General features: G+C 40.2%; 1 protein-coding gene across 4 annotated transcripts in view; it reads left to right on the top strand.

Annotated features, from left to right (window-relative positions):
* Positions 1–264: 264 nt before the first annotated feature.
* Positions 265–13,492, top strand: part of TOP2B (DNA topoisomerase II beta) — a 60,941-nt gene continuing 47,713 nt past the window's right edge. For all 4 annotated transcript variants that reach the window (XM_058816258.1, XM_058816242.1, XM_058816250.1 and 1 more), the window contains exon 1: positions 265–637. In XM_058816258.1, coding sequence (XP_058672241.1) covers positions 575–637 — 63 coding nt within the window. In that variant the 5' untranslated portion in view covers positions 265–574. The remainder of the gene's footprint in view (positions 638–13,492) is intronic.

Genomic DNA, 13,492 nt, shown 5'->3' with positions numbered 1-13,492 from the left:
CCGGGACGCGGGGAGGAAAGAGGAGGGGAAGAAGGAGGGGGCCGGGCCAGCCCCGGGTGTGCGTGTGTGCGGGGGGCGCGGATCTGCGCGGGAGCGCGCGCGCGCGCCAGGGGCGGGAAGGGAGGGAGTGAACGAGGGAGGGAGGGGACGAGGGAGGCGGGAGGGAGGGGAAGATTTTTTTATTATTAATCTGTTTTCCGGGCCTTTGTGGCTGCGGGGGGGGGACGGCCCGGGGGTGAGGAGGAGGGCGGGAGGCAGCAGCGCTACGGCGGCGATAGCGGTGGCTGTTGTTGCCGCCGCTGCCGCCGCGAGGCGAAGGGACCGGCCCGTCGTCCCTTTAAACTAGCGAGAGCCGCAGGCCCGGCCGGGCCTCCCTCCCTCTCGCTGCCTCCCCGCCGGCGGAAGGGGCGCTTTGTGCGGGCCCCTCGGTCGCCCTTCCTCGGTGCCGGGGCTCCGGTGAGGGCGGGAGAGGCGCGAAGGGCGGGCGCGGAGCGGCCCCAGGCGCGGTGTCGGTGCCGGCCCTCGCGGCCGCCTCCGAGCGCCCTCGCCTCGGCTGAGGAGAGACGGGCAGAAAATGGCAAAGTCTGGAGGAGGAGGAGGAGGAGGCGGCGGCGGCAGCGGGGGACTGACTTGGGTGGTAAGTTCTGGGGCTGCATCTTGTTGTTCGTGGGTTTTGTTACTCGTGTTTTGTTGTTATTACTATTATTTCTGTTTGCGTCCCTTGCGTGTGTGGAAAGAGCGCGGGTTGGCTTTGAAAGGAGGGAAGAAGCTGAGGGAAGACGCTGGGGGCTGGCGTGGAAAGCGAAGCGCTGTGGAGCCGCCGCTCTGTGGAGGGCTCCGGGATAGGAGGAGGAAGACTGGGCTTGGAATTGATGCTACAGGACGGGAGATTTTATGCCTCTGGGGGCTTCTCGGGGTGCTGGGAGCCGTGTGGAAGAGGTCACTCTGTGAGCAAACAGGTGGGAAGCTCCTGGGGGTAGCGGGTGGGTCATCAGGGCTGTCTTGAAGTCGCTGTCCTCCAAAGCGAGATGTGGTATCTCTGTCTGTCGTCCCGCCAGAGTTGTGGGTATTGCCTCTTGCTCCTAGAGCAAAGCCTTTGCGGGCTAGCAGAGGGTCTCTGTGTTGATCCCATGTTCTTTTCCAACTGTGTGTGAAGACAATACCTGAAGTTCCCAAGTTTCAGAGACATGAAGCAGGAGCTGTGTGCTTGCTGTTCCATCTTGGCACTCAACTTCATCATCCTCCAGAAGTTGCAACTCTGTAACAGACCTAAGAAGGGGGTGTTTTACTGCCTTTCCTGGATTGGTGGGAAGTATTAAGATTAGAGAAGGTGCTGGTGAAGCTGACTCTAGAATTGGTGAATCCTTTTGAGCCTCCTTATAGTCCTTTGAGAGCTCCCAGTGCTGAGGTGCTGCCCTGGTCAGCAGTAAGAGCGGATGCTCTCAGGTTTTGGTGAGACCTGAGAGGAAGGAGGAGCAAAGGTGACCTGGAGGGCTCTGGTTCAGCCAATCGTAACTCCCCCGCCTTTCCTTTGCTCGGCATAGAGGGGTAACTTCTTTAATGTTTAAGCAGAAGACACTAGATCTTGATGGACAGGTATCTTTGGTCAGACACATGTGCTTTCCAGAGGTGGGAACTTTTAACGAGTCCTGTTAAAATGAATAACAGCAAACTTGTTCTTGTGTCCCTCTACATCTTGGAGCTGTTGAAAATGAAGTAGTATTGGAGTGAACAAATCCGGTGTGTTCTGATGGTGGACTATATCCATGGATCTAATTACTGCATTTTATGTTGGTAATTCTCTTTAATTTCAAAAAGCTGGAAGCATGGAAAGGTATATTAAAAAAAATGTGCAAGTTTCTGGGTGTGCCACTTGAAATCACACAGTTTAGCCATGGGAACATGTCTAAGTTGAGAAGCTGTTCTCCTTTCTTTTCACAATACTTTGCAATCTTTGTCAACTGTGGTCTTTGGATGGCTCTTTAGAATTAAGATTTTACCATCTAGGTTTGACCAACTAATTGAAAGTTTTACAGCTCATACAGAAAACTGCAGAATGAAGTGTGAAAATTACTGAATAGGCATTTTTATTGAAACATGTTCTTAAATGTAATGGGGTTGAAATTATGGTGAGTCAACAGTTTCCTACAACTGGAAATGATAAAACTTTTCATTCTCTAAAAGCAGTAAAAGTTAAAAGTGTTTTTGTCAACTCAAGAGTAGTTGTAGGAAAATAATTGGATTTTAGTTGAAACTGGTCATTTATTTTTTTACTAAACAGTGGGACATTCTTTCTTTCTCTCATGTGCATTTTAAATGGTGAAGGTAGGCTTTCTAAGCCAGCTCCTAAACCAGACCTGCTCCATGTCAGCTGTAGAACACTGGCAGGCAAAAGAACAATATTGTTGTAGGACTGAATTGAACGGGGCCATGGCCTATGTTCCAGGCTGAAAAAACCCTTGGTTTAAGTGGTGGTTCATTAATAGATGATCATATGCTGTCCTTGAGGAGGGTGAGAGGGACAGAGGTAGGGACAGAGTAGTTTCAGCTGTCTGGCTTTAATCTGCTTGCCATGTATCTGCTGGATATGCAACCACTTGCAGTTCAGTTGTAGGTCGTTTTGAAACCACCTTGATTTTTTTTAGAATTCTTGCCAGTGTGTTGAAACCACCAGGATGCTTCTCTGTCTGAGTAATGTATTCTCTGTAGTTTGTGGTTTCTTAATAAGACCGCGAGTTAAACAATTGAAGAGTAACAGAAGAAAGTCTGGCCCTAAAGATGAGGAATCATTTAAAACTTGGTGGGATGTTAATTTAGGTTTCAAACTAGCAGATCCTGTATACATAACCTGGTTGCTGACATTTTAGTAAAGAGTTGCATGTGCAGCTTCAGCTTTGGGTGTGATTCAAAGAGCATGCTTGTAGGTAGGAAAGAATTACATGCAGTTGTGAAAAAGAAAAGATACTTCCAATAGCAGAGAACTTATTCTAGAGTGAATTTCATAATGAGACATCATACAAGCATCAGGTGATAGCTAATTTTACTTTTAAAAAAAAGAAGAATTAAATGTTCATGGAAACAAACAGCAAGTCATCTGTGTTTTCAGCTGTAACAGGACTTGAAGAAATGTAATTAGTTAGGTACAGTTACCAATGATGGGAACAATGAGAGTACAAAAACTGAACATGTGTACTGGGAAAATAATCTAGCATTATTTAACTGGAGACAAACCAAGATAATCTCTGATTTATAAAATGTACTTGATTGGTTTTTTTAATAGCTCATTTTTTCCTTGGTCTGGTTGATGATTTTCTGAAATCGACTTGCAGCTCTGCACTCTGATAGTTGGTAGAAGGTGGAGTTTTAACAGTGTGACGTAAATTACTTTTGGTGGGTGATCTCCAAGTGTCACTCCCAAAAGTGTTAAGTTGTATTAAGAGTTAACTAACTCTTAAAAACTTAACTCTTAAGAATTAACAAAGCATGGATTTGTAACTAGGAGAGTTTTCATTTGTGAAATGTAATGGCGTTTTCTAATACTAGAAAAACTTACTGTGGACAAAAGAAATAATTCTTCAGCCTCTGTGTGTGTTTATGAACTACAGAAAATGAATTGTAATGGCACAGTAATAGCACTTAATTTGTTTTTATAAATATGCCTTTTATAGTGAAGGTGAAGTCATTGTAAGTAACACTTTGAAGTGCATTGGTTCTGATACAATGGTAATGCCCACAAAACTGAGTATTTCATACAAGCAACATTTAATCACTTAATTCTGTCAGTGTATTTAAGACTTTTTCCTCAACCCTAAGAGCTATATGAGCCTGATAAATGGAAGCTGAGACTGCTGATAAAAATTTAGGACTTTGGACACTACTTCCACTTTCCTGTCCTTGATGAAAGGGACAGGTTTTGACTCTAGGAAATGCTAGCTTAAAGTGAATATATGCTGAGTGTTCATGTGACTTCTCTTTTAAAAAAATATCATTAGTATCTGCTCTTTAGATGGAGTGGAATGGAAATAATGTATATTATTAGTAGGTGGAAATATTGTATATTTTTGGGTTATACTTCTTTGAATAAATACAGTAGCTGCATATTGGTAAGTGAAAAGAAGCAGCCTTTCAAATAATCTAAATTCACATATAAGCATCTTTCAGACGATTCAGAGTTCACCTTAAAAATAAGGTAATTTTAACTTAATACTGTAATTTTTTTAAATATGAAGAGTGAATGTAATTGATAAGATAGGAGTCTGACTATATATTTTTTTTAAAGCACCAACAAATAAAGCCCACCCTAATCCTATTAAAGGGATATTGTCTTTCTTTTATTGTTTCATTTGAATTCAAATATGTTTAACTTAATAAAGGGATGACTTTCAGTTTGATTTGGCTTTTAATGGGTTCTGAGAGGGTTAAAACAAGTGCTCCTCTTGAATAATGTCCAATAACTTCTAGTGATGTGCCATAACTCACCGGTTATGGCTTCTGCACTGGGTGGTTTTTAACTTTATGGGTAGGTTTTCTGCACCTGAAATCTGACCTGGATCTCTGCTGCCCCGAGGATCTGCCCATCACTGCTACACCGAGCTTAGACCGTTCCTCTGGTTTGGGAGCAACGCAGGAATTCCCTTCTTGTGCCCATGCAGTGCTTGGAGGGAGAGTGCTGGGCTGGGGCAGCGTGCCCAGGAGCTGCATTGGGTTACTGCTCTGTCAGGGTCTGGGTCTGTAAGCTGTCAGGGTTCTGCCTGCCTCAGGTACAAACACTTGGAAGGTATGGGCAGCAGTATGAACAAATCCTAATGAACTCTGTTTTTAGAAATAAGCATACTGTCCTAGTGGTGAACCAAGGGTAAATGGTCCTTTGTCCTTGTTATTGCTGTTCATTACTATGCTGTTCATTTCAAAGGAAGAGTAGGCGCTGAAGTTCCTACTCCTGGGTCCTTTAGAGACCTCTTTAGTTGCCTCTCCAGACCCAGGTTAGAGCTCAGAATTAGCTTTCTGTTCTTTCCATTTCTTTATCTGGATCAGGCCTTCTGTTTCTCCGCTGGCTGCAGCTGGGCCAGGGTGCAGTTGTCACATATGTAACACTTGTTACATGTGCTGTTAGCTTGTCTTATCTTTCCTCTGCTACACTGTGGTGTCTGCAGAGCAGGCGGGGCGTGGGGGAAACTCTGGTGTTGTTGCCAAGCCTTGTTTCAGTGCTCTTCTCTTCCTTTATATGAGTGTCTGTCTTTTGCTATTGTGGTGACCAGAGAACTGGGAGGTTTCTTGTCCTGTGTGTCCTTACCCTCCCTCCCCCTCCTTTTTTTTTCACATTTATACAATGAAAGGAGGGTCAGACTGAAATACTTGCCCCAATTTATTGATAATAATATTTACTTTTACTAAACAGAATGAGTTTTGTAGGCTTTAAGCTGTATAGTTATATCCAACAGTTGAGGGGAAGCAGGATTCCCTCCTTGTAGTATTTCTGATTCTGCTGCCCTTAAGGAGGCAGTGCTGTAAAGAGATGTCATGACTTCCCTGGGTATTCCAGCACCAGAGGGAAGTGTTTGTGGCTCACTTGGGCGAGTCAGACACAAAAGGTCTGAAGAGGATTCCTCGGGTATTATGGTTTGCCACCAAAAAAAAAGTGGTTGCTTCTTATTCTCTACCCTCCACACCAGCATTCATTAAATACTTTTGTTGTCCAGTCTTCTCCTGGTCAGAGTGCTGAATAATGCAGGATCAAAGAAGTGGTAGAGGTGATATCAGGTGGAGGCTTGCTGCAGGAACAGGATCAGGGCCACATCTTTAACAGCAGCTGAGGCCATCCCACAGCTCTCTGGACGTGCCTCTGCACCTCTGTGTTCTGAGCTGGGAGGAATCCTCCTTCTGCCACAGGTGAAAGAGTGATGGGGGCATAGGAGTGGGGAGCTCAATTGTAACCAAGTCTAGGAAGGGATGTATATCTCAGGGTTTGGGGAGGAATTGATTTTAGAAGGTTTGTGGGCAGTTACTTTAGGTGTTCAGGGAGGAAAGGTGTACATTTGAGCACATGCCCTCTGTTAATATTTGACCTGTGAGACCTGTGTGTGTGTGTACATTTAATTTCTAAGACGCCTGTGGCTGTATGTACCTCGTGCTAGTAAGTAAGGAATTACTTTATTTGGATAGATAAAGTAACCTTTTCAAATAAAAGAACATACAAGTAGTCTAAGATAGGCACCTTATGTCTGAAAAAATTACTCACTAAATTTAGTATTTCATTTGCATTGACTTGATTTTTCCAGGAGTAGGTTTTTACCTTGCATCTAAACTGTCTTGTGTGTCTGTGTGCAAAGGCAGTCTGCAAATGCATGTTTATGTTTCAATTAATGAAAAGCAGCACATGTGATTCGTAGCTGATGGATGGGAGTGATTCCATCCCTGGGAGTGAGATTTTTATATATATATATATATATATATATATATATATATATATATAAAATACATTATATATAGAAAACTTAAGAATGAAAACTGTTACAGAAAACTTAATTCTCATTTAAAACAGGAAATTTCTTGCATGTCACCCACAGTGAAAATATTTTTCTGCATTAAATAGGTGCTTTGTAAGTGTTTTCAAAAGCAGATTGAGAAAAAGAATACATAGTTTTATATGTGTATAACTGTGTGAAGAAGTTTCTTTTGAAAATTGCATGCTTGGAAACATAGTGGTGTCTTCTTGAGTACTTGTACTGAAACACAAGTACTTTGGAAGAATGTCTTTTAAGCTATTATTCCACATTTAAAGTAAATTCTAAATCAAGGCATGTAAAATGTTATTACGTAACTTTGAAAATAAATACTAAAATTTGAACTATGTTTTAAGTTCTAGTGATAAAAAAAAGGTGTCAAGATCAAACGCCAAATAATTATTTGTGTTGTAAATATAGAAGAAAACTGTTTCTTGTAAGTGAAGTGATAAACCAGCTCTAAGTCATTTTTATTCACAAGTGTATCCTACCTGTATTCTTCAGATAAAGAGTTTCAAAAGTTTGTTGTGAAAAGCAGGAGAATATTCCTCCCCTCCTTGACAAGTGAGCATCAGATCTGCTATTTTTAAAATTTCACCATGATTGCAAATGCTTTTACTCTTATGAACTAAGTCTTTTTATGTTGTGTTTTGAAGTGAGTTAACTTATTCTATGATATCAGCTCATCTAGTTTCATTTAATAAAGCTATTTTAATATCCTGTCTGTGTCTCAATGCAATTCCAATTTACATAGAAATACAGTTTGCCACTGAAAGTAAGCTACTACTGCTATTTTTTTTTTATTTTGTGAAAGTGATAAATCTGTGTATTTGTTACACTATGCACATATAGCAATTTTAGTGGTTTTTTTTCAGCAAGTAAGCAAAACGGGAGTTAGCCAAGTTAGTGTAAAATCTACTTGACCTAGAACATGTTTGAAAGGTTCAGACTTAAACATCAGCTCTACATTTTCCTTTGGACATAATTTAAAAAGCTACCTTAAAGGGAAAAAAAAAATGGAAATATGTAAAACAGGATTAAAATGCTTAATCTACTTTTTTTTTTTTTTTTTCCTGATTTGTGAAGTAGAATTGTAGTTGAAATTTAGAGTCCTCCTATCATGGATGCCACATCTTGATTTATTTTTGCTCTTTTTTACTGAATGAGTGGGCCTAGTTAGTCTTGGGTTTCTTGTTCCTTCTTCAGACATTGGAAACTCGCGAGAAGAGCAGATGTATTAAAAACTGGGCAAATGTCTACCTTTAGTGAGGTGCCAAGAGCTCACCCTGTCTTTCTCAATCTCTGAAGGAATCTTTAAGGAGAGAGCAAGAAATAATATTTTCCTGTCATGACAAAGTACAGGGGCCATAAGATAACACTGAGAAGTTATTTTCCTATAAATCAAAAGAAGCTGAGATAAAGTAGAGGAAAACAATAATAATAATAATAAAAAAAAAGCTCTTGCAACCAGATAACTTGATATGTAATACTTCCATAAGAACAATTAGAATTCTGGGTCATCCCCTAAGCAGGGCATCTTTACTTATGAGAAATGGACAGTGTGAGCTTCAGAGGAGATGTTTCCAGCTGTGTAATCCCTGGTAGCTCTGGGCTGTTTGGAGTTTTTAGGGATGATAGTGTAGTAGAGTGTGAGCGTTTCAGTCCTGTGTTTTATTCTCCAGTTGTGTGCCGTGATATGAAGGTACAAGAGTGGCAGGGTGTCTGGGGAAAAATAACTTTGTCTCAGTCCAGCTGATACAGAGAGTTCTGCTGCCTGAAGTCATCCAGGCTGTTACTCCCTGTGTCAGCACCGAGCTTTTTGTTGGCTGAGGTGGTGGTTTTTGTCATACTCTGTTTAGTGATCCTAACTTCGTGTTTTCCACCACTGTTGTGTTACAGCATCATCATGAAAACTGTGAGGTGTCATGTCACAATCTTGGAGTAAAAGGGAGCCAAGCTGCTTGCGGGAGAGCAGTTGCAAGAAGTGAGGCAGTTATTCTTTTTTGGTGTTAGGTATATCCAGAAGAGGTTTTTTTTTAAACTCAAATAGGAGACTGTACAAGCATGTAAGAAATTGGCTGGGGTAAGAGGAAGAAGTTCCTTACTGGTTTAATGGTGGAGACAGAGGCAGATGGTCCAGATGCTTGGGAGAAATCAAACTTACAGTTGTATCATGTTAACCTGCTCTTCCTCATATTAGTTAAGTCTTTCAGAATATGCCATGTAGATTTTCTTCTCTGCCAGCTGAGTGATTAACATGCATGTCAGGTAACACAAAGGTGATGAAAATGCAAAACAACTTAAAAATTAATCTGAACATATATTTGAAGTTATGAGTCTTTTATATGGTACCTTTTATGGAGAGGTTGATTCTTCTGCCTGCCAAGACGCAATTCTTAAATAGCAAATTAAAGGGTAGAGTTTTGATGATCTTCAAGATTGTCAGCACTTTTAATGAACAATCCTGAAAGACTTTTCCTAATGACTTCTGTAGGAATGTTGTGGGAGGGTGAGTGGCTGAGGAAGAGAGGGGAGTTTTGGAACAGCATTAAGGGTTTATTGACTCATTGATGCATCTGTTTTCCTCCTCCTAAATTGCTGTCAATGTCTGGAAAACCAACCCTCTGTTCCTTTCTCATGGAATTTACTACAGGAGTGAGACTAGAATTTGTAGTATATTTATGAGGCTCATAAAACGTTTCAAGGCTTGTAAAGTCTCCAGAGGAGGAGTAGATGTTGCATAGTAGGGGCTGAGCAATTAAACTCAAGCAACTTTTTTTAAGGAACACTGGATTCGTATTTATTTTAATGTAGCAGAAAAAAATAGATTTTTAAACTAGAGAATATCAGAAAATGTGGCTGTCTTACCATAGGTGCTTCTAATTATAGAAAAGTAGTTTTTAGTGTGGACCAAATGTAATATGGGGTATGACTGTGTAGAGTTTGTTCAATGTTTGGGATAGATTTTTTTAAAGGAAAGAAGCTCATTAATTTTCATTTATATGGTGCCTTGTTTTAAGGTAAATATGTTGCTGTTGCTTTTCTGTGGAAGGTTCCAGGGAGGAGGCCTCTAACAGTTTCTACTGATCATATTGCATTCCATTTTAGGGCACCATGTGTATTAAAAGTGTGAAAAACCCATGTATCACAGTCAAGGTGTTTTAGTATTTCAATGCAAGGTAGACAGGCAAATAACATAAAGGTATCTTATTATAAACAAATTCTAATATATTGATAGCTGTTACATTTGTGAGACTCTAAGAATTTGCTTCTCTTGTTCAGCAGAGGATTGCTTCCCACTGAAGAGTGCAGGTGGATCAGTAACTTCTGAATGACTTTTGGGCTATTACTGATATAGTGTGAGTGGTAGTCCAGAGCCTAATCAGAAAACCTGAGTTTGGGGTGCTCTGCAGAGTGAAATTTTCATGTATGCCAGTTAACATGAGCTCAAAAACTGCCCTGTTGGATTTGTTCTCTCCAGGTGCTGTCTTGCAGCATGAACATCTTGAATGTTGCCTTAGTCCTGCCCAAAGTTTTTTCTAAAGTTTGTTAGTTAATAATGAGGATAAGTCAGCAGGGAAAAAAATACCTTGCAGTATGGTATGGGTCAAGCTGGCCATAGGACCCAGAGCATCTGAAAGAAAATATCACAGTGCTGATGTGATAGCTGACAAACAGCCTGTATGGGTTTCAAAGATTTTGTTTTTCAGAAACAAAAATCTGTCAGGTTGTGGCAAGTAATCCTTGCAATTGGGAAATGGAAATGTGCTGGGAGCCTGGAATAGTTTCACAGTGCTAAACTAGTCATGCAATAAAGCCTTAGGAAAAGGTCAAGGATGTGGGAAACAATGAGTTATAAAGAGGTGCAGCCAGATACTGATAACCTGAAGTTCAGATGTCAGAACATCAAACTTTTTGATTTCTTGGCTAGTGGAGGGCTTGTGTGTGAGCTGGCTGGTAAAACAGTGGACCAAACAGGTTTGGGGATTCTGTCATCAAACAGCTTCAGCCAGTGGTTCCAAAGACCACTGTTACCAGAATCTGTAAGAAAACAGTCATAAGGTCTTAAAGTATAATATTAATAAATTCCTTTTTGTGTTAGAGTGGAGTTTTTGCTTGTCTCTGAATTTTAGCTGGAAGTAAGAGATTCTTAGAAGATTAATTTCTTACCAGATCATCCATGATGTACTTTTTGATGCTGTGTGAGCACTAAAAAAGTTAGTATTGGAATAGAACTTGTCAGTGGATAGACAACTAAATATTTCAGACCAACAGAAAAATCTAGCAATAAAATTCAATTTAATTGTCATCATACAAGGGCAGATGTTAGACACCTGCTTTTAAGGAACATGGTAAAGATCAGGATCTGAATGTGTTGCAGGTTGTGTAGAAGCCTGTGCCAAATAAAGCATGACTGTTCCTGTACTAACTTAATATGACTGAAAATGAGTTATTATTTAAAACAACATACTTCATTTTCTGGTCAGAAGTAATTACAGTGAGCATACATATTTGCACAAAGGTGTTATTCTTCAAAAAGAATGGAGAAAGAAAATCCCTAAATTTTTATTTAAATCTTGTATGCCTCTATGTTGTGTATCAATAATCCTAAAATAAAAATGATACTACTTTTATGGTGTTTAGGTATTTATTAGGAAGATGAAGCTCTGAATTCCAAGGGTGTCATTCCATCATGCAGCTAAGCAATCTAGCAATACCTGTTGAAAAGTGTGGGGTTTTTTTAAACATCCATAGCTGTATGTTTATGCTTTTTTCCTTGCACCACTAACTTGTCTGATTCTCTAGCAAGCTTGTTCAGAAAAGTGAGCTAGTGGACAACTGGTTGCTTCTGGTTGCTGAAAAATGGGGAGAAGCTCTCTTTGCTCTCTGAACCAGATTGTTGGGAGGTGGATTTGATTCCACTGTAAGGAACAGAGGAGGGAAGAAAGAAGGAATTTTTTGCCTTTAAATTAATTTAAAGGCAGCAATTAGTAGTTTTGGTTCTCTCTAACAGGGAAATCTGATCATTCTGAAGCTATTCCATAACTGGATCATCATCACTAAACTCCATGTAATGTGATGTTTTCAGAGTCCAGAGCGAAGTGTCAGAATCAGGAGATTAAAAAAAATAAAATTAGGAATTTAAAATGAACAGATGGATTAGTCTCACTGGTGAGACTAGTTCTGAGTGAATTCTCTGGAAATTACCAGCTTTGGGAAGGATGTGATAGAGAGATTTAGTTCATGTCACTAATGGTATGCGACAGACTATGGAAGTTTGCTGTGGTAGAAGGGAACTGTTACTTTTGTGTGTTTTCATCTTGGCAGGAGAGCCCAACCATTTGTTAAACACAGCAGGAGAGTGGTTTATTTTGAAACTCCCTCCAGTTTTGTTTGCATGGTGGGAGGTATTCTCAGCCAGAGCTTTCTTTGGGAAGATTGCAAAATGTTTAGGTAAAATTGTATTCCTTGTCAATTTTTCTAGGGCTAGAAGAGGCCATTATGATCCAGTATGACACACTAAAATAAAGAAGAGCATGTTATCTATAGAATTCCCTAGTAATTATCATAAGGCACTTATACACTTTTTTTTTTTGTAGATACAGCATATCTCCCTCAGAAGAGGTAGTTTTGTTTTGAACTGTAATCTGTGGTTTTCATTACTTAATTAACCTCCCAAGGTTTTACAGCTTAATTACACTCAAAATTTACTGTCTTGTCCCACTAAATTGCTTATCCTACACTTTATTTAAGGAAATGTAGGGCACATGGCATGTACTTTTCTAAATTGTTATGTCCCAGGGCTGCATTTGCCTATTGAGGAGCATGTATCAGGAGTATTCATTATATGGAGTAGTTTTATGAGTTTAAGGCAGAAAAGACAAAGCCAAAGGGAGGGAAACTTCTTGTTCACCTACATATTCTCTTCTAGGCTCATTTGTGCTTGTCTGCTAATGCAGGAAATGAGCCCTTTTCTTGCCACCTAATAGGGATAAGAAGGAATGGGCAGACTAAAGAAAAATGGTTTGTTGGTGTTGTTGTATGGAGATATTTTGCAGTGGAGGAGACTGACAGTGACCAATAAAAAATTAAGTTTGTGTAGATGGGGAGAGACATTAATGTTAACATTTTTCAGGTTTTTCAACTTTCTATGGTGTGGAATTAATCTACTTAAGTAAGAGTAAAGTCTTCACTTAAAGTAAGGAGTCAAAGCAAGGATGTATATTCCAGCTGTGGCAATATTGAAACTGATGATAAACCTGCCTTCTTTGTTGTAGCTTTATATGTTATTGTGTCTTTAGATAGGAATAGCTTTTCTCTGGTGCTGCCAAAGTCTCTAGATCAAGTGTGTATTAAGCTTCAGCTGTATTAATTACAGCTGTTTGCAGCATAAGTAACCCAACTCAGCATGGTGGCTCAAAACACAAAGAAAGATGACATGACCTGGTTTTCATTACAAAAAAGCAATAAAAATCTCTAACTTAATATGGATGTCATACATGCCTTATTATACACAGAAATGTCAATGGGTAAGAGCACAACATGAAAAAAAAAAAAAGGCAAAATGTGAAGAAAGAAGATGCCAAAGCAGGATATGTGAGTTCATGGGTTGAAGGTACTGGTTGGCAACAGTAAAAGCCTTGTTGCCAAACTTGTCTGTCAGCAGCTACTTGGGTTCTGGCTGTGGAGATCACCAAAGGAAAGAATGATTGCAGCTTTCACACAGTACTAGATACATTCATGGCAAAAACACCTTCAAAAGGGAAGCTCTGCAGACATTTCAGTCATCCTGGGGAAAGCAGTTGCCACAATAAGACCTGCTTGTGACAGCATGCAGGATAGTGGTGATGTGATAACTTGTGCAGCAATTGCTGTCACCTGAGAATTGGGATTTTTCTGTCCAGTTGTCACTATGCTGTGTTTTAGAGCAATGTAGGAAGCTGCCACCATCAGAGGTCACTGTATGAAGTTTGACTGCATGTCTTTGA

The sequence above is a fragment of the Ammospiza caudacuta genome, chromosome 1, assembly GCF_027887145.1.
Source record: "Ammospiza caudacuta isolate bAmmCau1 chromosome 1, bAmmCau1.pri, whole genome shotgun sequence".
NCBI lineage: Eukaryota > Metazoa > Chordata > Aves > Passeriformes > Passerellidae > Ammospiza > Ammospiza caudacuta.
This window is presented reverse-complemented; position numbering and strand designations above follow the sequence as displayed.